At 36.9% G+C, this 25,428-nt stretch overlaps 1 protein-coding gene across 1 annotated transcript in view; it reads right to left on the reverse strand.

The window, feature by feature from the left end:
• Window positions 1-25,428, reverse strand: part of LOC138694881 (juvenile hormone acid O-methyltransferase-like) — a 48,479-nt gene that overhangs the window by 13,227 nt on the left and 9,824 nt on the right. Inside the window, exon 2 of the mRNA XM_069819042.1 lies at window positions 2,546-2,916. Within this exon, the coding sequence (XP_069675143.1) occupies window positions 2,546-2,913 (368 nt within the window). The 5' untranslated portion in view covers window positions 2,914-2,916. The remainder of the gene's footprint in view (window positions 1-2,545; window positions 2,917-25,428) is intronic.

Below are 25,428 nucleotides of genomic sequence, written 5' to 3' on the forward strand. Positions count from 1 at the left end.
CTAGAGGGAACCCAAGAGTTGGAACTTAATCAGAGACAATTCTGTCCGACGCCGGGGTGGTATCCGGTGTGGCTTAGTGGATAAAGCATCAGCGCGTAGAGCTGAAAACCCGTGTTCAAATCCTGGCGCCGGAGAGAATTTTTCTCCGTTCCATTACTCTTTCATCGCCTTTGGTTTTGTTTCCTGTGAGGGTGTGTTCGTATAGTGTAAAGTGGAATCAATGTGTGTTTGTGTTTTGAAATTGAGTTGTGTGTTGAGAATTTAATCGAGGAGTGTTTCTGTGTGTCTGTATATTTCATATTGTTCTAATGTGTTTAGTTTCTGGCTTTTTGGTTGGATGTGTAGTATTTTCATGTCTGTGTTGATGTCTGTGTACTGGAGATAAATGGCAGCTGTGAGTAGTAGAGGATGAAGATAAATGAAGAGTCCACTGCAAGAATGATGGATGTCATTTGGAACACATTTTGCAGGAGAAGCAATTGAAAGTTTGAAATTCTTAGCGCTCAAAGCTTAACTGTGACTTTCCGATCATTACTGGACAATGACTATCAGTGTTAATGCCATATAACTCTGCATGTACATTCTATATGTCTTAAGCTATGCATTGACAGTCTTGGTTCATTTTCGACAAGAAAGTGACATCCATCATTCTTGCAGTGGACTCTTCAAATGCAAACAAAACGAAGACCATGATTATAGGAAGAAAAATAAAGAAGCTAACCGTGTGAATTTGAAATGAGGCAGTTGAACAACTGGATAGCTTCAAATACTTGGGGTGTAATATAAGCAGTAACATGAGCTGCTACCAGGAAGTCAAAAGAACGATAGCAATGAGAAAAGAAGCTTTTAATGGGAAAAAGAGCATCTTCAGTGGACTTAGAAATAAGTATGGAAGAGACTAGTGAAGCGCTTTGTATGGAGCAGAAACATGGACATTACGATGAACTGAAGAGAAGCGAATAGGAGCATTTGGAATGTGGAAATGGAGAAGATTGGAGAGTATGAAATGGACGGACAGAAAAAGAAATGAAGCTGTGTTGAAAAGAGCTAGTGAAGAAAGAATAATGTTAAAACTGATCAGGAAGAGGAAAAGGAATTGGCTGGGTCACTGGCTGAGAAGAAACTGCCTACTGAAGGATGCACTGGAAGGAATGGTGAACGGGAGAAGAGTTCGAGGAGAAGAAGATATCAGATGATAGATGACATTGAGATATATGGATCACATGTGGAGACAAAGAGGAAGGAAGAAAATAGTAAAGATTGGTGAAAGTTGGATTTGCAGTGAAGGACCTGCTCTTAGGCAGAACACTGAATGAATAACAAAACCCACACTATCTGAAAGACAGATTTGCATAATATATTTCGTTACTGGAGGTACGTTAACAGGAAGCCACAATTTAAGTCACACAGCAATTGTGTGCACTCAAAGTTGGGTTTTGGCATCTTGTCGGCCCATTTGAATTGTGTGGACATAAAGGAAAAATTGTGACGGTGTCATGTATAGTTCCTGGGGTAGCTCAGTCGGGAGAGCATTCGCGCGCTAAGCGAAGGGTCCCGGGATCGATATCCGGCCCCGAAACAATTTTTCCTTGAAATTATTAAAACCTTCTTTACAGGGAGCTACTGCCTGAAACCAGATTTGCATAATATATTTCGTTACTGGAGGTACGTTAACAGGAAGCCACAATTTAAGTCACACAGTATTGTGTGCACTCAAAGTTGGGTTTCTGGCGTCTTGTCAGCCCATTTGAATTGTGTGGACATAAAGGAAAAATTGTGACGGCGTCTTGTTTAGTTCGTGGGGTAGCTCAGTCGGGAGAGCATTCGTGCGCTAAGCGAAGGGTCCCGGGATCGATATCCGGCCCCGAAACAATTTTTCCTTGAAATTATTAAAACCTTCTTTACAGGGAGCTACTGCCTGAAAGCCAGATTTGCATAATACATTTCGTTACTGGAGGTACGTTAACAGGAAGCCACAATTTAAGTCACACAGAATTTGTGTGCACTCAAAGTTGGGTTCTGGCGCCTTGTCAGCCCATTTGAGTTGTGTGGATATAAAGGGAAAAATTGTGACGGCGTCTTGTTTAGTTCGTGGGGTAGCTCAGTCGGGAGAGCATTCGTGCGCTAAGCGAAGGGTCCCGGGATCGATATCCGGCCCCGAAACAATTTTTCCTTGAAATTATTAAAACCTGCTTTACAGGGAGCTATTGCCTGAAAGCCAGATTTGCATAATATATTTCGTTACTGGAGGTACGTTAACAGGAAGCCACAATTTAAGTCACACAGAATTTGTGTGCACTCAAAGTTGGGTTCTGGCGCCTTGTCAGGCCATTTGAGTTGTGTGGATATAAAGGGAAAAATTGTGACGGCGTCGTGTTTAGTTCGTGGGGTAGCTCAGTTGGGAGAGCATTCGTGCGCTAAGCAAAGGGTCCCGGGATCGATACCCGGCTCCGGAACAATTTTTCCTTGAAATTATTCAAACCTGCTTTAAAGGGAGCTACTACCTGAAAGTCAGATTTGCATAAAACCCACAGTGTTATCTTACCTCTGATCAGCAATCCACTGTAGACAGAAGAAGGAGAATACCTTATCGAAGCCGGGAGTTCTGAGATCTGAATCAGGTGGTATAGGCTTTCCGAGATCCAGCTCTAAGAACTTGACTTTAGGGTGGGTGTACTTGCTGCGGGCAAGTTGCAACATGGCGGCCGACACGTCTGCTGCAACTAGAATCTCGAAATCATCCGGTAAGCGAGGCAGCAGCATCTCAACGGTTACCTTCCCAGGACCACATCCAAGATCAAATATCCTCTCTCTAGGTTTCCACGTCATCGATCCCATGTATTCAGACATCGTTTGTTGGGCAGCACTTTGAGCAGGGCCATGTTCCTTGTTATATTCCTCTACTCTATCCATTTCCTGCAAGAAGCGGAATATTTTTCAAAGATATGGAAAATACAGAGTAAATATCCATTGCATTCTGAACGAAAATTAACTGAGACTTCGCATAGGTACGTTGTTGTGGACAACGTACAGTAGCCCTATTTCCATTTTAAGTAGGCCTATACACGCCGCACTGTAACTATGCGAACGAAATAAGTAGGCCTATCTCCTTTAAAGGGAGAGGACTGTATAATTTGATATTTTTTTCTAATCGATGCACCAGGGTGCAGTAATTCACTAAAATGTATACATCTCAGTCATTTTTGGAGATAAATTCAAAATCTCTTCGATATTTTACTCCTAAAACCACGTTCTTTAACCTATTCGAAGCATAATTTTGACTTTGCCTTTCAAAATTTTAACATAAATGTTTATATTTTACAGGTATGTTTATAGAAACATGGAGGGATGTTTTTCAAATGCAAAAAACTGACAAATTTTTCATTTTTTGTATGTAGAAATATCATTGCTGCAACAATTTAAATACGAGTTTAGTTTTTGAAAAATAATTTTAGGGTCCATATTTTGGAAAAAAGTACCAGAGCTCAGTAATTTACTAAAATGTATACATATGTCATTTTTGGAGATAAATTCAAAATCTCTTCGATATTTTGCTCCTAAAAGCATATTTTTTAACGTATCTGAAGCATAATTTTGACTTTGACTTTCAATATTTTAAGATAAATGATTATATTTTACAGGTATGTTTATAGAAACATGAAGGGATATTTTTAATGCAAAAAAAACTGAGAGAAAAGTTTCCAAATACCCTAAAGAATGGGTATTCCAAATACTATGCATATAGCATTAATAGTTCCGAAGATATAAAACTATGAAAATAGAGCGAAAAATTAAAGGTACGGAAATGCGAACAATGTTTAGTGTCATTTAAAAACCCTGTGAATCAGACCTTTAAAAATGGCTTCATAGCAGCTAACAAGGCCATAAATGCACATTAAATTTTGGTCCGAACAAATGTAACTGTTCGTTCGGCAAAGTAATTTTAAAATGTTACATTTGTTTGAAACAAATTTCTGCACATTTAAAGGACAAATTCTTTCAATCACTTGTTATCACAATACACTGCTCTCTTAAATTGGCTGAGTATATTGGGAATTAAATTAATGGCTTTCCCAAAATAGGCTATAAAATGTTTCATATGAAATGAATTTTACCTCAAAAAGGAAGCAAAAATGAGCAACATTGTATTAAACTTTTTTATTTGGAATATCTCAAAGAATAACCCCCAGAAGTTAATAGGCCTAGCATTACTTGCGGTTCATTCTGGATACATTATTATTATTATTATTATTATTATTATTATTATTATTATTATTATTATATAAATTTAAGGAATATTTGAGTAAACATTTTACTATATATGAGATGAAAAATTTGATCTTTAGTGTTGAAGAATGTCTCGGAAGCATCAAGGAGCCGGTAGTAGGTTCGGAAGAAATGGAGAGGAATAGAAGAGTCCTGAAGGAGAAAATTAGGGGATTAGTATCGAGGAGCATTGGAAAGGATATCAGCTCGGACAACAGTCATAAAAATAGCAAGGCAAGCACGACACGAGGTCATCAGACAGACATGGAATGCGGAAAGAAGCAACTTCAAGCGATCGAGTAAATCCTATGACGTCATCTGAGGAGGAAATATCAACACGTAGCAGAAATCTACAAACGCGTCAAAATTCCTGCAATCAGCATTTTGAGGCGATTTCAAGGCGAGTACGTGAGTTGCAGAGTCAGGGGAAAACAACGACAAGGCAAGTGAAGAAAAATGGAACGGATTCAGGTAGCAGTGATGAAGGAATAAAGGCGAATAGTAAAAAGAAACATTATGATTTAAGAAGTTGGTGTAGTGGGGAAGTAGTGGGGGAAAATACAAGAAAATAGTAGGGGGAGGTCAAGATATCAATAGAAAGTGAAGTGAAGTGAGGGGAGGATATATGTGTGGGGGGTCAGCAATGGAGAAGTGGGGAAATACAGATGGATAGGCCGGTGAAGGAGAGGTGACAAGATACATTTAAAGAGAACATAAGTGGAAGAGACGGAAGTAAGTTATGACTTGCATAAATTTGCTATGTAATAAGGTGGATGGCACTGTAAACAAATATGTGAAGTGCCATCTCACCGGAAGAAAGTGCTTAATGACAAATATATATCATATCATATCATATCTTATCATATCATATCATATCATATCACATATGAGATGAAATACTATTTTAAAGTATTGGAAAATTAACTATTGGATTTTGAATCTCTAGAAAGAGTAAAATTAGTACTGTACGATAATTTTGAAGAAAAAAAAAATTTTTGAAGTGCCTGTATGTACAATAATTTCTTGCAAACAGGGTGGCAATACTGAATACAATGCACCTAAGAATTGTTGCAAAGGTCATAAAGCGAGAAATCAGATACCATAATCTTTTCGCTGTCACACTAATCCTGATGTAAATACAAGCACGTGGCTGTCATATCCATGATTGACTCCAAGCCTAAACACTCACACGACGCAGGAAAATATAGTTCCGTATCTGAGGACTATCATTTTCTATTTATTTTAAAAATAAATTTGAATTTTAGTTGGTAGATACGATAAAACTTGTACATAGGCCTAACTTAACTCATATGCACAATGTTTGTGAAGAGAAATGTACTTTTATATTTTATTATTTGCTATGAAAGCGGATGAATACATAGAGTAATACCAAGATAGTCTGTTGTTATAACAAGTTGGCGTGACTTGACCTTGAGCTTGTTGTCCACGTAGGCAAGTGGTAGTTTTTATTTATTTATTTATTTATTTATATATTTATGTCTATAACAGGACAAAGCCCCAATTACAATAGACAGTACAGATATTTGTTTGAAACATAGAATTGCAGATAACATGAAAAAAAAGATAAAACAGATACAAATGCAAGATACAAGTGTAAATACAAATTAAAAATGAAAAACGAAAAAAAAAAAAAAAAACAGACAAATAGGTACGACCTAAATAAAAGACACAGATATAGATATAAATAAAAAATACAAAATAAAAATAAATGAAAATTAGATATGTATAGATATCTCGTTTACATCCCCAGTGTGGTCGTGTGGTCGCCCTGGGTAGTGCAGTTGGTATAGCGCTGGCCTTCTATGCTCGAGGTTGCGGGTTCGATCCTGGCCGAGGTCGATGGTATTTAAGTGTTTAAATGCGACAGGCTCATGTCAGTAGATTTACTGGCATGTAAAAGAACTCCTGCGGAACAAAATTCCAGCACACCGGCGATGCTGATGTAACCTCTGCAGTTGTGAGCGTCGTTAAATAAACCATAATTAAAAAAAAAATCCTCAGTGTGTGTGTGGTTAAATATATGAGAGGAATAACATCTTTGCCGACAGCGATTGACCTTACACGAAAATTAAAAAAAAAATAATTTAATTAATTAGAGAGTAACTATTTCTTAAGCAAACGAATGTATAGTAGTGACGTTGGACCTACTTTGAAAACTAACATGAAACGTAACACGCTCTATCATTTTTTATTTAAGGCTAAATCTATTATAAAAACTGAATTTTTAAGCAAGGTATTGCAAATATTAAATTCTATATTTGTAGTTTGATTGTAGAGACATAGCATGTGAAAATAGCCTATCCAAAGCAAAAAGCATTTTGAAACTAAAATATTTTATTTATAACAAAATGAGTAGCCTATATTTAACTCAAAATACATGCCACTTTTTTTTATTCATTCACGTACGTAGTATGCATGTTTGCATTTCTTACATGACACAAACAGTCGTGGATCATGACCAGAAATAGTTCTCTTCGTTTGTTTACTCCAGCGGTTCCCAAACTTTTTCAGCCACGGAGCCCTTTTTGAAGCAAAAGTTTCTCCTGGAGCACCAAGAAATGTTTACTTTTCAGTTTATCTGTCTACGTTCTATGAAGCATACAGTATTTCACACGATACATAAACGGAAGTATATACAGGGTGATTCAGACCACCCGTAACAGTAATTTATTTCGGAAACTAGTGCATGAAAATTTTCGAGACAAAAATATTTACACTAAACCACATGTGAACTTTCACTTGAGCTTGATTTCATCAATCAGCTCTAACAGGAAGTAGGGTCAGTGGAGTATCACTTTAAAATTTCAAATGAGACTCGGAGTCAAATAGGGTACCATTTGATAGAGCTCTTCAAAACAAACAACTTTCATAGGAAACGTTTTTATTAATTTCTACTCTTTCAATTAGTTTTCTTGTCCACCATGCACTTCACTACCTTCACTAATAGTGGTTTCATAAGAGTTTCAGCCAGGGTGAGGTTTACCACCAAGAGTCTGGTCATGACTAACCAAGTACGACGTTTTCAGTGCTTTCTCGTTGTTTGTTTTTACACGAGGTAAAATTTTGTCTGAACTGCATGGAGTTCGTCACTTTTTCTTTCGAACTAGTCTGCAGTTTTATTTGTCAATTTTTGAATTGAGAAATGCTGTCTAAGCTTGGCAGGGAACATAGAACTATTGGGATAAAACTTTGTTACATATCACACACTGTGGACGTTCATCAGCAAACTCACTGAATCCCGTGACCAAATATAAATCACAATGAAATACATTAAAGGTGATATGTTACAGTTGTATAAGTAGTGTTCATACAACTGTAATATATCACCTTTAATGTATTTCATAAAATCAATGATCACTGTATTATTGACCTAACATGTGTGTTTTATCATTAAATATAAATCACAATATTTTCGTTTGTTAGTTTCAATACCTCTACACTAGGCATCGTAGACTCTGAGACAGAATCATGTTCAACATATTCCGAACTCAATTCCCAGGAATTCGCACTATCTTCTTTGATAGTAAGGTTATAGCTGTTGTTATCTCCCTTTGACTGAGCACTGGTTGATGCCTAATGACTCTTAGGTCTTAGGGAGCCCGTCTTAAGCCACAGTTCCGGTTCAACGAAAGTTTAGCTGACACATCTGCTATTAAATTAACATTATTTATTCGCTCGTTTTCATATTCTCTCTCGCTATCATAATATTAATACTCGATCACAACGCGATAACACGCTAGAAATTCCACTTCACACATCATCTCTGTATTCCTCATCTTTCACTGTTGCTACCTCTCGTCACTGGAACTCTCTGCCGCCTGAAGTCAAGGGCTGCCGAACATTGAAATCTTTCAAATCCAAGTTAGAAAATTATCTTATGACGAGTTGCCAAACTAACTTACTATTATGACAAGTGTTGTATTGCATGTTTCCACGTATTCACATTTTTTTTATGTTCTAGTGATATTTAACTTATTTTATATTTTTGTTTTCATATTTTCCGATAATGGTATATCTCTAATGTGATAAGTTGAGCTATATATAAACATAATTTTCCTTACTGTGTATACTTAAAAATATTGTATTCATTGTATGCTTTGTACTGCACTATTGTATTACTACTATTAGTATTATTATTACTATTAGGCCTGTTATTATTATTTTATTTATTATTATTATATTTATTATTATTATTATTATTATTAATATTATTATCATCATTATTATCATTACTATTCTTATTTATTATTATTATTATTATTATTATTATTATTATCATCAATAATTTTCTTATTTTTTTATACTTTGTAGGCCTCATTTATTTTTGACCTGCTGTTCACATTTTATTATGCTTTTTTCTTTCTTTCTGTATGTTATATATTATGTCTGATTTCTTCTTACTTGTTGTTTACATTTTATTATTATTATCTTATTCAGTTTTGTGTGTACTTTGTAAATTTGTAGTGTTTCTATAACGCAGTTTTTACTCCTGGTTGAGTGTTAGAGAAGGCCGTATGGCCTTAACTCTGCCAGGTTAAATAAATCATTATTATTATTATTATTATTATTATTATTATTACAGTATACATTTTTTTGAGGTAATGTAACAGTCAATAGATTGTAGATTCCACGTACCACGAATAGCAAACGCTGCCTGCCCAGTATATAACAAATAAAATAAATTTCGAGAATCATCGAGTACTTGGCAAGCAAGAAAGATCGAGATAGTTCCAGTGACGAGTAGATCCAATATTAATGCTTCCATATAGCAAGAAGAACGCAAATTACTTTCTCAGAAAGTATTTTTCGCTTGATGGAAGTAGTTTCCGTTTTCCCCGCTAGAGACTAGATGGAATTACCAATTTTTGTCATCTTCATAACTTCCGCAGACGAAGCCCCTGAGAATCATTCGCGGAGCCCTAAGGGCTCCGCGGAGCACACTTTGGGAACCGCTGGTTTACTCCATACCTGCACAAACAGCGCTCAACGAGCACGCGCACTCCTTCGGAGCGGGAGAGCCGTGTTTACGGAGAGAAAGACACGTCAGAATGGCTTAGACTTGCTATAGGTACGAATAGAGGAGAGGGAAACGACCACTCAGCTATCTAGTGGAGTGCAGTGTGTAGGCCTATTCTCAGTAACTGTTTCACGTTGCTTACCTACCGCTACAGTACAGCATGGAGGAATCTAAAAGACGGAACGTAACATTTAACATTTAACGATTTACAGCTCGAACTTATTGATCTTCAATGTCACCTATGGGCTAAAGATCGATTGAATAATACTACTAGCCTTGTTGAATTTTACAAGACTAAACATTAGCAATAATATCCACGACTACACAGGCTGTGAAAATGATTGCTATGTTTGGCTCAACATTTATATTTGTGAGCAACAGTTTTCTTTAAACAACTTTAATAAAGGCAGACATCGAACATCTGTAACTGATGTTTCATTACGATCAGTAAGGTACTGTTCCTTTCAGCTGCCAACAGCATAAAACCTAGTTTTGATGTACTGATAAATAAAAATATAACAAAATAATATTGTACATTTAAGTAGCTATAGAATTTCTATTATTTCTGTTAATATTCTTTATTAATTAATAATAGTCCAAGATAGTTTTGCAAACACTGAACGGGAATTCATTTCATAAATACTCGTAATAGTACTTCCTTTTGTGTATATTTTGTACGAGATCACCCGTTCTTCCAGTCCACCCTTATACATAGCGCAGCTAATATCTGCATTCCGCTCATGAGCTGTGAGCCGGCTCGGAGACCGCAAACCTTGTGCAGGCCTGGTTTACTCCATCAGGTAGTGCTCTTGAAGATGAGTAAACATAAAGAGCCCAGTTTCGACTTCAACAAGACAATCTTGCCCTAAAGTGATATTCTCTGAGTAAAATAGGGCAATTTGTAAACAAAGTCACGCAACGGTGCAGTATATTGTTAATATATTTAAATGTAAAGGTTCGGTGGAGAATATACCAAGAAAGCCGAAACGAATGTAGTTAAGTGACAAAGAGGAACGAGCCGTTGTGAGACAAGTAAAATAGAACCCTACGGTAAGTGGTCCAAAACTGAGGTCATCACTGGAAATAACTACCGGTAAGAAGGTATGTACTGAGACTGTCTGTCGGGTACTTCGTAGATATAGTTATCAAAGTAGAATTACAAGAAAGAGGACATTTGTTAGTAGGAAGAACCGGACTACAATAGTGAAGTTCGCAAAGCAACACTTACATAAGGACCAGGAATTTTGGAATAATGTTGTCTGGTCTGATCAAACTAAAGTTAACCTATTTGACTCTGATGGCGTCAGCAGAATGTGGAGAAAACCCAACGATTACAATTATGTGGCCAACACACTGCCCACTATAAAGCATGGGGGTGGTTATGTTATGGCGGTGCATGTTATTGATGGTCTAATGGACAAGGAAGTGTACGTGGACATTCTTAAGAAGAATGTGAAACAAAGTGCCGACAAAACTGGGTATGACGCCTACATACATGTTCCAACATGACAACGACCCCAAACATATGGCCGAAATAAATAAGATTTGATTGATTTAGAACGTCCTAAACTAGTAAGAACTCCTCTTTAATCTGCAGATTTAAAGCTGATTGAACATTTATGGGCTTATCTGAAGCCAAGGATCTACATCAAACATCTTTCTTAGAAAAAAGAATAAAGATTGCTACGGAATGGTAAAAAGATCAGCCCTCAAAAGTGTGAACGCCTTGTAAGGTCCATGCAGCGAAGATGTGAAACTGTTATTAATAGACTTCGTTGAATTGCCACACGCAGCATGCAATCAGGTTGCGCGATGTACGGTAGTATAGAGGAGGTGAGCGATCGCCCGGTCTCGTAGTATAAGCAGTTCATGTTAAGAGATGTGACCGGTCCAAATAGATAGAGCAGATACAGCTAATGTATACCTAAGTAAGCACTTGTTTTTGCATTACTGTGGTTCGAATAGTTAAAGCTTAACATTTGTTCATTGCAGACAAGAATTCAATCAAACATACTACAATGCTGTTACAAATAATTGCCCCTGGAATATCCATACCCCCGCAGCCAGTCTTGACCCGTTGGGGAACGTGGTTGGATACTGTTAATTATTATGTAGAACATTACGGCAAAATAGACGATTTAAGACGGCGCTTATTCCGTCGGATCGCGGCCAACTAGTCACTCATAACGAGTGCACCTCAGCACATGTGTGGACTTCAGTCCTACGTTCATAGACATCTATGACGTAGTGCAGAGGGCGGCCACTAGAGGGAACCCAAGAGTTGGAACTTAAAACTGAGACGATTCTGTCCGACGCCGGGGTGGGTATCCGGTGTGGCTTAGTGGATAAAGCATCAGCGCGTAGAGCTGAAAACCCGGGTTCAAATCCCGGCGCCGGAGAGAATTTTTCTCCGTTCCATTACTCTTTCATAGTATGATGACGCAGAATATCTGCATGGAAATATCATATGTACTTCGGTACAATAAAATAAATATAAGTAAATAAATAAATAAATAATAATTTTATTGTTAATATTGTTTAATACAAAGATACAGGATCATTAAAAGCATTATTCAGTTATGATGCCTATCTTTGATACTGCATTTTGCTGTCTGTCCGACCTGTATTCTGTTGTATACAGATATTACATACTTTACAAATAGCTTTATTCGAATTTTTCTTAAAAATGTATCGTCTTGAAGCCAGCCTGAAAATATTAATTTTCTACATTAGGTGAGTCTGTAGTCTAATGGTGCATTTTAAAAAATGGTAGTGATTTTGAATTAAGACTAAATACCGGTACCGAATTCTGAGACTTGAATATATAATTTTAATTAAACTACAATTATTATCTCCTACTCCTTTTACCAAGTGAAAGAATCTGCTAAATGCGAAGAGGCCCGGTAGGCCTAAATCGCCGAATTCCCGCTATTATTAATTGACGGCTTACTGCTCAACATCGTTTCTATTAATTGTCGAAGTTTAGAAATAAAGTATAGAAATGAATAATTTCATGTACCTTATTTTAAACTGAAAGTTTAATTCATAATAAAATTCACTTATTTAATCCATTAATGTAATATATCTATATGCATTAATTCCACTTAATTATGTTACATCATTGCAAATCACAGATGATACACGTTGTACAGGGACATCATTTTATTTTTACTAACATTTTTAATATTAACTTGCCTATACCTCTGGATCAACGCCGTTTGCTATCCCCTTCCACAACTGGAGTTCGATGATACTGACGTAATATACAAACAAATCACTTTACTAAGTATAGGAGGGAAGAAAAGTAATTCATCCATTATGTAAACTAGGAAATACTGCGCTTTAGAGTTTAATCATTTTCATTAGGCTTTTGTTTAATCAAAATACAGTACAGTATTAACAATGAGTGTTTTTACTCACGAACTGAGCTGTCCATATGGACGTATTCATTATGCAGTGTATATTATACTGTCTACAACACATTAGCGTACAATATAGAGAATGAATTTAAATTGAAAAATAATCATAATATGGATATTTAAACTCATTTTTAAAAATGGTGGCCGTTCATTTCGATACAGGCTTCAGTTCTAATGTGCATATTATCGCACTATAGTTTATTATACCTAATCCCAATTACCAGTTTCGTCCTTCGTACGAATAACGCATGTTGAAATGATTCTGTACCTACTCTATAAAAGAGTACCTTACGTACTGTAAATTCAATCTTCACTTCTGCCCGAAAAGATAACATTACTCAGACATACTATCTACTGTCCGTCCAAGTGGTTATGTCGTAGGGTCGTAGAAAGGAGGGAAATCACGTGACACTTAATTACTTAACGAGGCCCTTTTATTTAAGTTATTTTAAACAGTTGTATAATATTACGTAGACGTCCAATTCCTAACAGAAATTAATGCTCTCAGAAAAGAGCTAAGACAGCCCAGCCACTAGCTGGCGAATAAAAGCTGGTTGGGGAAACCGGGATACGACGTAGGCAAATGGACGACAGTACCTGTGCGAAAATGATAATATTGAAAGCTCTTTCGTCACTGGAAAATGCGAACATATTTTTGGAACGTACTATGGCTACTATGACTGTATATGCGGTCTTGGATCTGTGTGGAAGACGATTGAAGGGGTGGGAGTGAAGTACATTCAAAAACTCGGGTACAATAAAAATTGAAGTAAAAATAAAAAGATGTCCCTGTACATCCCCGTGTCACAGCCTGGGGAAGTTTTCTACGCAACCTTGAACGTTACTCTGCCTTCTTTGAAAATGAACGAAACTACAATAACTGACGAATATTTACATTCGGAAGAATATTACGTACAATGGATCACAGTCTTGTGAAAAAAAAGTTTAAACTAGCCTAAATTATTTTTATAATTCTAACCAGGTCGCTAAGTGGAAATATTCGTCGCCACAAGGAACATAAAAGGCGCCAGAATGGTGACACATCTGGCAACTCTGCGCGGCGGTTGTGTCGTCTCCGTACACACATACACTTGCGTACTCTGTGCATATCCTGCAGTGAATTGGCTTCCTTTCACTGTAAACATGCTCCAATGTCACAGGCCAGTTATCAGGAATGAAAATCATGGATGTCATAACGTGGCAGACTTTAGATATATAGGCAGCTTATCCGTACGACCTAACAGATGTAACAACTAATCTACTTATACAAATATACTGTATAGATAGATATTACACTGACAGTGTGATTTGTATTGCGTACTTACAATTTATGAGATGGTTGTAGTTACACTGTACCACTGTTTATGTAGACTCTCTGCGGATTCCCTTTCGGTGTTGCGAACCTTATCCGAAGGCTGTTTTATATTTAAGGAGCGGATTTCTATGTAATTAAATATTATTTTTGCGTGTGATAAAACACAATTAACAAAGAAATTCCGAACATGATGTTTCAAGTTTAAAACCCGAATTTTATTTCACATAAAAACACATATTTTCACAAAAAAATTATGTAAATACATATTTTCAGGAAATCTATTATAAACACATAAATCTTGAGTTTTTTTACTTAAATAATTTTTTTACAAGAACTTTTAAACATTTTAAAACTAAATCAATTATGTCACTCAGAAGTACGTTATCTTTTTAAGAATTCTTGGTTGCTTCGAATTTCTAAGCGCTGTGTGGTGTATCCGTGATCCATTTTTGTAATAGTATCGCCTCAAGTTCTGAGAACTGCTAGGCAGCATATCAGTGTTATTATATGAGAATAAATTAACGTGGACAAGGAGGAGAGATCTTGCAAAACATAATTAGGAATGTTTATTGTTGCTGAAGATGATTTCATTCCACGCTTTGTTTGTGAAACACAACAGATAAGAGCTCGGGTATGAATTTTAATTTAAACAAATCTCTCGCCTCTCGCTCATGTCCATGAAATAAGTAGACCTGTGTCTTGTTGTGATTCCCTGTTATCGGGCTTGGTCAATCGATATCCTTCAAGATATACTGAAAGATGGTTATTTAAAAAACGATATGGCTTTCTTATTGGCAAATCTAAGCTTTTTGTGTGACACCATAAAAAAATTCGAAACATCCAAAAACCTGTTGTCTGAAACAGGGAGGTGCGTGCCGTGGAAATTAAACTAGACTCGCTACCAGGTTCAGAAGCACAATTACTAAGGGACAAATTCCAGAATGTGTTTGGGAAAAACAGTGGATATAAAAAAATGTGTAAAGTTGCTCAAGTATTGGAGGATGTGCCTGTAGGTGAAATTGACGGTGTATGTGTTTGCGACATTCCTCTCTTTAAATATGCACGTCTGACGTCCTGTGATGCGGAAAGATCGTTTTCACAATATAAGTCGTTGTTCAGAGATAATCGGCATGCATTTGTGATGGAGAATTTGGAGATGACCTTTGTTGTTCACTGCAATTCTCGGCCAACTATTAGCACTCAAGTGTGGTTGGTGAGTACCTGCTAACATTTTTTTTTCCAAGCTAAGTAAGGTATTTTTGTCATATTTAAAACAAATATTTTTTTGTTTTTAGCAATTTTTTTTTGTTTTTAGCAAATATTTTCGTACTTTTTAGCACATAAAAAATAAATATATTTAAATTTTTTAGCACATAAAAATCCGCTCTCTATTTATATTTAACTTTTAATCGGTGTTTGCTACAGCAACTGGACTAAGCTACCGTGCCGTACCGAGATGTGCGAATGAAACGAGAGAATCGATACGGTGCTAGTGAAATTCGTAACTGTATTCTTTACGAATTGACTGAAATAGTTAAGTGCAAGGTGGCGGTTTTCTGAATCCACTAGAAGTAAATGCATATTTTGAAAGATATTCTATCACTTTATCAGAGCGAATTGAAAGAGAAATATGATGTTTCTTATGGATCATTCAACAAGCCAATAATTAGAAAGGACGATGAACCCTATAGAAAAATATTTTATGATATCTGCTTTTCACCGATAGCGAAATGAGTGTTAAATTCAGAAGGAAAAGTTTTGCCAAGCGCAAAAAGTAACAGGCGATTTCAGTTATTTCCTATAATTCAGTATGACGTCCCTATAAAGGAATTAGGATATAAAGGGTGGAAGTGAAATAACCATGCAGCTTTTCAGAGAGAATAGCTTATGTTGTATGTAACAAACGTGTAATACCATACTGGTGGAAAGTTAAATTTTCTCAGAAATATTTTTCCCAAATGTTTAATACCCTCTTATTCGGTAACTATTGCTAAAAGAATCGCTATTTTTCTCCATATCGATAGAAAATCTAGTAAGGAATCATTTATTCTTCTGGTGTATTTCCATAGCGTTGGACGGTTTTCGTGTAAATTTAATTTAAAAACCACTTATTTCAAGCTAGTGAATGAACATTGCAACGTTGTAGTCAGAGCAGAGATGGAGAGGTTCACCTGTACTCCAACCAGGAGAAAGTCTCAGGGGAATGAGACGCAGCGGGGTAATGCTGTGAATGAATGTTGCTGTCATAAGGTCACATACGTGGGTACACGCATTTCCATTGGCTAACTCTCAAAGCACAAACGATAACACTGATACACATATACTTATACTACCCTAGTTACAAAATTAGATCACGGTTAATCTCCTGGTCTTGTAATCCCTCCATACAGGAAATAACATATGCAGAAGAGCGCATGTTTTTTAAACTGACGTTATAACGGTAATATTATCTATCTACTTCGCTCCAATAGATGACGCAATAGTAAGCACATTCCTTTCACGGTTAATCTTCTGGTTGGAGAACAGTACGGCAATCTTGGCAAGCAGCGTATTCCGAATCTCACCGGTCCGGTGGCATCAATGACGTCATCGTTGCAGCGAAATAAGGAACAAAACTGCTGGAAGGATCGATGGCTATCATGGAGACTGTACAAGTTGTCTGTGCTACGCTAGCAAAATTTTTCTGAAATTTTCGTACTGCCATCTCGTTCAAAGAAAAGATAGCATAAACAATTTATTTCTTGAACCGGTAGTAATAACGGGTCCGTTGACATGTTCGCTCATAAGCCATTAACATATTGTTTTTACGTTGTGCTCATTACAAACAATACAGCAGAACTAAAGCAGAACACACCGCCATGACACAACAGTGCACGACGTCATTCGTCTGCTAATTCCCGCCCTATACAAGAACCAATCAGATTCACTGATGGCGGCTGATGGAGACTGCCACCACCTCTGCAAGCTGATGGCACCGGTGCGACACCTGTGGAGCATCAATGACGTCATCGGTGGAATTCGGAACACCGTGATGCCATCGGATTGCTCACCGGTGAGATTCGGAATACGCTCAAGGTCAGTGGCCAGTACGAGAGGGTTGTGGCTCGCGTGGCAGTTGTAGCAGCTGTCTCCTTACTTACTTGCTTATGGCTTTTAGAGAATCCGGAGGTTCTTTACCGCCCTCACATGAGCCCGCTATCGGTCCCTATCCTGAGCAAGTCTCTATCATTTTATCCCATCTCCCTCAAATTCACTTTAATATTATCCTTTCATCTACGTTTCGGTCTCCCAAAGGTCTTTTTCTCTCCGGCCTCCCAACTAACACTCTAAATGCATTTCTGGATTCGCCCGCACATGCTACATGCCCTGCCCATCTAAAAGTCTGGAGTCCACACCTGTGGAGTAATGGTCAGCGCGTCTGGCCGCGAAACCAGGTGGCCCGGGTTCGATTACCGGTCGGGGCGGGACGTTATACTGAATTATAGGAAATAACTGAAATCGCCTGTTACTTTTTGCGCTGGTTGAGGTTTTTTCCGAGGTTTTCCCTCAACCCAAGATGAGCAAATGCTGGGTAACTTTCGGAGCTGGTCCCCGGACTCATTTCACCGGCATTATCACCTTCATCTCATTCAGACGATAAATAACCTAAGCTGTTGATAAAGCGTCGTAAAATAACTTACTGAAATAAAAGTCTGGATTTAATGTTTCAAATTATGTCAGAGGAAGAATTAACTTTCAGTTTTTTTTAGAGCAGACTGGATGACAAAAGCTTTTCAACCGAATATTAATAGGCATTTCCCATATTTATTATGCGTTTAATTTCTTCCCCAGTGTCATATTTGTTACTGTTGCTCCAAGGTATTTGAATTTTTCCACCTCTTCAAAGGATAAATTTCCAATTTTTATATTTTCATTTCGTACTATGTTCTGGTCATGAGATATAATCATAAATATACTTTGTAACAGCTGTGTCCTATAACACTAATCTACTATGAACTACAACTTCGAGATACATATGTTACAACGTTCTTACGTTAAATGTTAAATTGATGATACTGTACGTAAAATCCAGAACTCTATGTACAATATGTTCGTATTGAATTAGATTCATAAAGCGATTTACTCCGAAACTGTAATATTAAACATGCTTACTATAAAATATCTAATTAGCTAATTACATAATAGATACGATTATTAATTCTCGGCGATGTTGCTGGGATGCTGAAACTTCCAACTCAGTTTTATAATTAACCGTGTATTTAATAACAAAACGTAATATAGGTTTCTATTCCTCTGAAGCCTTGGTTTTTCTGAGCCGACGCATGGGAGTTGCGAGGTTTCTATAACTGCGAGGTACGCTGACCTCACACCTCGCAGTTACAGAAAGCACTCACTATCTCCCGTGTAGTCCCGATTTGTGCGAGGCGGGCCTCGCACCTTCGTGCGTCGGTTCAGAAAAACAAAGGGTTAAGTGTACTCTATCGTTCCTTTCGCTCTGCAGGATTATTTCACTTCCATTCTGTATAGAAATGAGTTAAACCTCTCGTTATGCCGTGTTGTATTAATAAGCTGCACAATGTCAGATTTTTTCTTCGCAGAAACACTCTTTTCACACACCAAACAAAATAAGACACTGCCGTCCTCACTTAAAATATTACTTCCAAACTCATTTGTAAATAATTTGCGTAAGAATGCTGATTGAGAGGTTTTTGTGGGTGGCATTCCTTAACTACAACAGTGAGCAATCACACACACCTTATTGAACCAACGCGTGTTACACAACTTGCACACTGCAGCTTGGAACTCGGGGATTCACTATCCATGCACATGACATTATTCCGATAACGCGATAAGTGCGATATCCGATTAATCTGGCTAGTCGCAGAAGCTTGGCGGGGAATCCCAAGGTTCTCTCCTAATTAGAAGTATGCAGTATTATTTCACAACATCCTGGATCATACCCGTGGATGGGCAACTCGTGCTCACAAAGTGCTAAAAAACCTTGAAAGAGAGAAAGACAGACGCAGCCAGCCGCAGCAGTTACAAGTTGTTTATAGTTTCGGTGCTGGAGGCTCGTGCAGGTGGTCGTGATATATACTCCATGATTTGAATTTCAGAATGACGCTGGTACAATAATTATAGGCCTAGTAATTTTAGACAGACTGTACCTAAACACAAATAACAAAATTTTATTATTTCCTGGCTTTGTAAATTAGTTTAGTACTGCAAACACAACCTGAATACACCTTTCCAAGTGACAACAAACATAACTGCGACACTTATTTATTATTATACTATTTGTTAATATTTATTATTATATATCTTATTTGAAACATAGAACGCGAGAATTTACAAGTACATTAAAGAGTATTCCTCTGTTCTCAGAAATGTAATAGTCTACATCGCAAACAAACACAAATTTAAGGAAGTATTTTTTACATGTCACAGCAGATGAAATAAGCTTATTTCTGAGCTCTTTCTTTACTTTGAGAGCTTTTACACTCCTTTCTTGTATTGAACTCTGCCTCAAGCTCATACAGTATATATGGAAGCAAAGAGTATATTTGAAAATTCTGACTTAGGCAACATTACGAACAGTTCGATTCCTGATTTTGCTGGAATATGAGTGGCGTGTTGTTATGTAGATTTATTAATTCAAGCTATAAATTTTCAGGATTTTCTATCGGCGTACGCCAAAAAGATTTCAGAAAAATTTCGATTCCTTGTCAATTGCCACTGTTTCTCCAAACTTGGCAGTGAATTCTGCAGTAGGTCTTGAAGTAGTGTCTTATATTTGATAAGAAGATTTTCTTATCACTCTTCAAGATAGTTTATAGTCAAAGAAAGTGAAGTTGTCTATATTCTACATGATACTGCCACATTTCAAATTTATCCATAAATGCTCTTAGCTAGTCGATTATACGTCTTGCAATTCTGCAACTCGCACGCACAACGTGCTAACGATATTTGATATCAGTCTCACCTTGTTGATATCCCATTTTACCTTTAGTTATTCTAAAGCAGATCTAGACAGTATTTCTTTACTAAAACATTCACTGTGTTTATTTGTAACATTAAATGTCATGCGTAAGGAAGTTAATAGAACATAATAGAAGCTTTACCTCCTTTCTTAATAAAAAATCTTTCTCTTCCGACTCATCACTAAAGGAAATGATCTGGGGATTATATTGTTTTTCACTTAAAACTAGCCGCCGCTTACTGCAGACGCGAGCAAACTTGTATACAGACACTACAGTACAGAGTCCGTTCTACCTGCACTGAGGTTGTGTTCACACTTGGAGAGCACGAGTTGTCCACCCATGATCATACCCTTCGTATACATTCGACTGAAGTTAATTTTTTATTAGCCAATAAAAGAAAGGGAATCGGTGATAAATGACGCCTAGGAGTGAAATATGCACTTTTAAAATTACAGTTACTTACTTACTTACAAATGGTTTTTAAGGAACCCGAAGGTTCATTGCCGCCCTCAGATAAGCCCGCCATCGGTCCCTATCCTGTGCAAGATTAATCCAGTCTCTATCATCATATCCCACCTCCCTCAAATCCATTTTAATATTATCCTTCCATCTACGTCTCGGGTCGACGTGGTTGGCAAGTTAGTATAGCGCTGGCCTTCTATGCCCAAGGTTGCGGGTTCGATCCCGGGCCAGGTCGATGGCATTTAAGTGTGCTTAAATGTGACAGGCTCATGTCAGTAGATTTACTGGCATGTAAAAGAACTCCTGCGGGACAAAATTGCGGCACATCCGGCGACGCTGATATAACCTCTGCAGTTGCGAGCGTCGTTAAATAAAACATAACATTTTTTCTACGTCTCGGCCTCCCTAAAGGTCTTTTTCCCTCCGGTCTCCCAACTAACACTCTATATGCATTTCTGGATTCGCCCATACGTGCTACATGCCCTGCCCATCTCAAACGTCTGGATTTAATGTTCCTAATTATGTCAGGTGAAGAATACAATGCGTGCAGTTCTGCGTTGTGTAACTTTCTCCATTCTCCTCTAACTTCATCCCGCTTAGCCCCAAATATTTTCCTAAGCACCTTATTCTCAAACACCCTTAACCTATGTTCCTCTCTCAGAGTGAGAGTCCAAGTTTCACAACCATACAGAAGAACCGGTAATATAACTGTTTTATAAATTCTAACTTTCAGATTTTTGGACAGCAGACTGGATGATAAGAGCTTCTCAACCGAATAATAACAGGCATTTCCCATATTTATTCTGCGTTTAATTTCCTCCCGAGTTCATTTATATTTGTTACAGTTGCTCCAAGATATTTGAATTTTTCCACCTCTTCGAAGGATAAATCTCCAATTTTTATATTTCCATTTCGTACAATATTCTGGTCACGAGACATAATCATATACTTTGTCTTTTCGGGATTTACTTCCAAACCGATCGCTTTACTTGCTTCAAGTAAAATTCCCGTGTTTTCCCTAATCGTTTGTGTATTTTCTCCAAACATATTCACGTCATCCGCATAGACAAGAAGCTGATGTAACCCGTTCAATTCCAAACCCTGCCTGTTATCCTGAACTTTCCTAATGGCATATTTAAAGCGAAGTTAAAAAGTAAAGGTGATAGTGCATCTCCCTGCTTTAGCCCGCAGTGAGTTGGAACAGTTTTGGATAAAATACGCTGTTTTAATTAAAAATCGTAAAATAAGTAAACAAAAACGTTTTCCTGCGAAATAAGCATTTATAAGCACTAACAAACATAGTTAAAACCGCTTATCTAGGTGTGTCTTACGAAGTATAACCTTTCTGCTTACCTTCAGAAGTGTGGAAAAGAATATGCATTTGGCTTAGAAATCCGGGCTTTAGTTATTACAAACTTAAAGACCTACTGTTACTAGGAATAATAACTCAAATTTTTTGGGTAGGCTCAAAAGGCTCTTAAAAGCTTTGCCACTGTTTGTGAGTCTGATTTGTGGAGCGTACTTTCACTTACAGTCTATTCGGAGTGCGACGATGGGTGTGCGTACTTGATCGGTACCACTGTTAATGTCATCTCTCTGCAGATTCTCTCTCTTATCAGTGTTGTGAATTATATTCGAAGGTTGTTTTTTTGTTTGACTTAATGATAAACGCTTTCTCCTACTTGGTACAGACAACATTGAATGTTTGCCTATATTACAATGTGTACTTGACTTTCATGTATATTATCGAGGAAATCGATACTAGAAAATGTTTATAATTTTTTAGTCCATGGGCGATCTGTGCCTTTCATTATCTGCTTTCCTCTGAGAACTTTGCCATGTTATTATAGTAAAGGTGAAAAATTCGCTCTGTCCATTTGGCCATTTCTAAGATTTAGGCCAGATATGCTCAAAATTGTAGAAGCGCCGATTACACGGATGATGCTGCACTGCATAACACACACTGTGTACGGACTGGGCTCCGCAACTACATTGCAGCACCGCCCGTGGCATCGCTCTCACTGTCTTACAAATACGGATAATAAACTGAATTTGAAAAAGGAAATATTCAGTTATTACATTATTTATAATATTTTTCATGCAGTTATGATACTATTACATCATAAATAATGTTATTTTCATACTCCACATTCAACATGTGTATTCTTTTCTGCAAGTAATCGGAAATCTATTTCCAACGAATTTACTGCAATGCACAAAAGATTCTCATCTGTTAATCGGGATCTACGTTTGGATTTTTGGATTTAGCAACCTTCATTCTCGAAAATAGTTGTTTGCACACATATTTCGAGTGACAGCGAATAAGCTCATCTTGGGATATTGCGTTTTGTTCATTTTTGAATACTTTTATGCTTGGCAAGTCATATTCTCGGCATTTAGTTCTGAATTCTACGTAACTTTGTAAATCAATTAACTCGTCCTGAAACTGCACCCTCACAGAGTGTACTAAATTTAGTATGAAAGGATTAACAAAAATATCAATATCACTTTCCGTACGTCTAAAAATCATTAAATCTATGTTCTGTGAATTCACATTTGAGCTGTTCCAGTAGTGAGATGTAATTAACTATATTTTGTTCAGGCACCATACATCTCTTTACAAGTTCACCATCCGTGAAAGGTTTTTAGTGCCTTAGCTAATTCCCAACATACTACATAACTTGCTCCTAAACATAGACTCTGAACTGTTCGACTCTCTTCAATGTTTGGCTTGTCATGAAGTGCTTTCAATTCTTGAAACTTTAGTGCACGTTGCACCCCTGAAAAATTATTTTATCATAACATGTATTTCTATTGGAATAAAGTCACCACAATAACAATAGTTGTAGTAATAATAATAATAATAATAATAATAATAATAATAATAATAATAATAATGTTGATATATGACTAGGCCTACATATTACAGAAAACAGCTTCCCTGTCACTTCGGCATGTTCTGGATGGCAGAGCGTATAATGTTTTATGTTGCTCAGTAGTATTCCTGACAGTACCTTACAACATAGTAAACACTTTACGTTTTCACAACAAAAATAGTCTTCCTCCCACACTGTACGGAATGATCGTTTGCTTACAGAAGGTTTTGACTGTGTCATTGTCCCGCACTGTTCGTGCGTTTTCTAAGTACTTGAACTGCCTTCCGGAGTCATCCGTCGAGCTTCGAACGAGGAACAGCACGCTCTACATTGGAAGGTTGTGATTACAGAACGTAATCGGGAGTCAGAGAATGAGCATACCTGATTTAGGCTATATGATAATATTTGAGCCTTCTATCGTTATACAGAGTGATTCACGAAGATTTACCGTCCCTTACGGAGCTTATTTCCGAAGACATTCTGAGCAAAAAAGTCACATAAACATTTGTCCTAATCTCAATGTTTTCCAAGTTGCACTAATTTGAAGTTGTTTGTAAAATACCATTATCCTTGAGTTTTAAGGATAAAATAATATTACAGATAGGGAATGAACTGTTCAGAAGTATCATTTCTTTAATTGGCTAGTGTTCTGAATATATGTAAAGGTTATTATTATTTTTTTGTTCCTACAGAATACATCTGTTATGGGAACAATTAATATTCGAGGAGAAAAATTCAGTGCATATTACTGTACAGATTGCTGTGCATATTACTGTGGAATCCCGGCCACCAAGTCACTCAACTGAGTGCGCTCCTTGTATAATGGCAGTTCGCTTAATATAAAATGTGGTTATGAGGGAGGAAAGGTATAAATGAGGAGCTTGCTATCAAAGTTGGACAACTTCATTTTTGCTTTTTTTTTTTTACAGGAGAGGCGAAAAACTAGATCCATGGAAACCAATGTCACCGTTATACGTACATTTTTTAAAACATTCTCGTGGGTCATAGAAATATTTTTTCAGTTTCAAAATGTGATTAAAATTAATGTTCACGCCGAAATTTAAGTTTAAAAAGTGAAGTTGTTCATCATCTCTGAAACTAAGTCATGGAGTTGTCTGTTTTTGAAACCAAATGAAGCCATATTTAAAGTGAAATTGTCTACTTTTGTATCTAAGTCTCTTCTAATTCGGTTTCAAAGCAAATTTACGTAAAACAATACTTATTCATCCACAAATCGATTATATAAACAATCAGCCATGTTAGATTCGCGTGATGGGAAAAGGTGGTACGAATGTGGGCTTCCCATTGGCTACTGAAGGAATTGTTCTAATTTGAAACCAAGCCACAGTGGAGAAACAAAACTTTGACTGTAAAGCGCACAATTAGGGGCTAAGTGCTATTTTCGCTGTGTTCTGTCCGTTTTTTAACCTAACCAGTTCCAGAATCGCATTCAGCACACAAAATTCTATGAGAAACAATCGATATCTCGAAATCGCAAAAAATCGAGTTGTCTAACTTTGATATATGCTCCTTAAATAATCGAGTGCGCTCCTTCCACAATATTTCGGACGTACTAGCTGCTATGTTTATATCAGCGGGTATATAACTACATGAACTTGGCTTATCTTTCGCTTAGGGATGTACAAAACTAATGCCGCATACAACTACATTAAATATTTCAGATCAAGTTAAATACGTAATATAGGCATTCATATGGTCACTGTGGCTTAGCACCCATTAATAAATAAATAAATAAATAAATAAATAAATAAATAAATAAATAAATAAATAAATAAATAAATTATAATTAATCACTTATTAGCTCTAGGTTGCCTATACTATTGTCTAATTAGGATGAATACTATTACTAGATCTACATAAATGAAAAAGAGTTACGAGATGATAGGATGTTAGATATGTATACGGAATATTTTTCATCAGTTCAATTAGAAAAAAAATTGCTCGCAGACATACGTGGATTCAAAGATTGCCAACCTCATAGCTGCGAAATTACCCAAGTTAGGAGACTTGTCATTATATAATAATTCATGCAATTCCTTTCCGATTTTAC

This window comes from Periplaneta americana, chromosome 2, assembly GCF_040183065.1.
Source record: "Periplaneta americana isolate PAMFEO1 chromosome 2, P.americana_PAMFEO1_priV1, whole genome shotgun sequence".
Classification (NCBI taxonomy): domain Eukaryota; kingdom Metazoa; phylum Arthropoda; class Insecta; order Blattodea; family Blattidae; genus Periplaneta; species Periplaneta americana.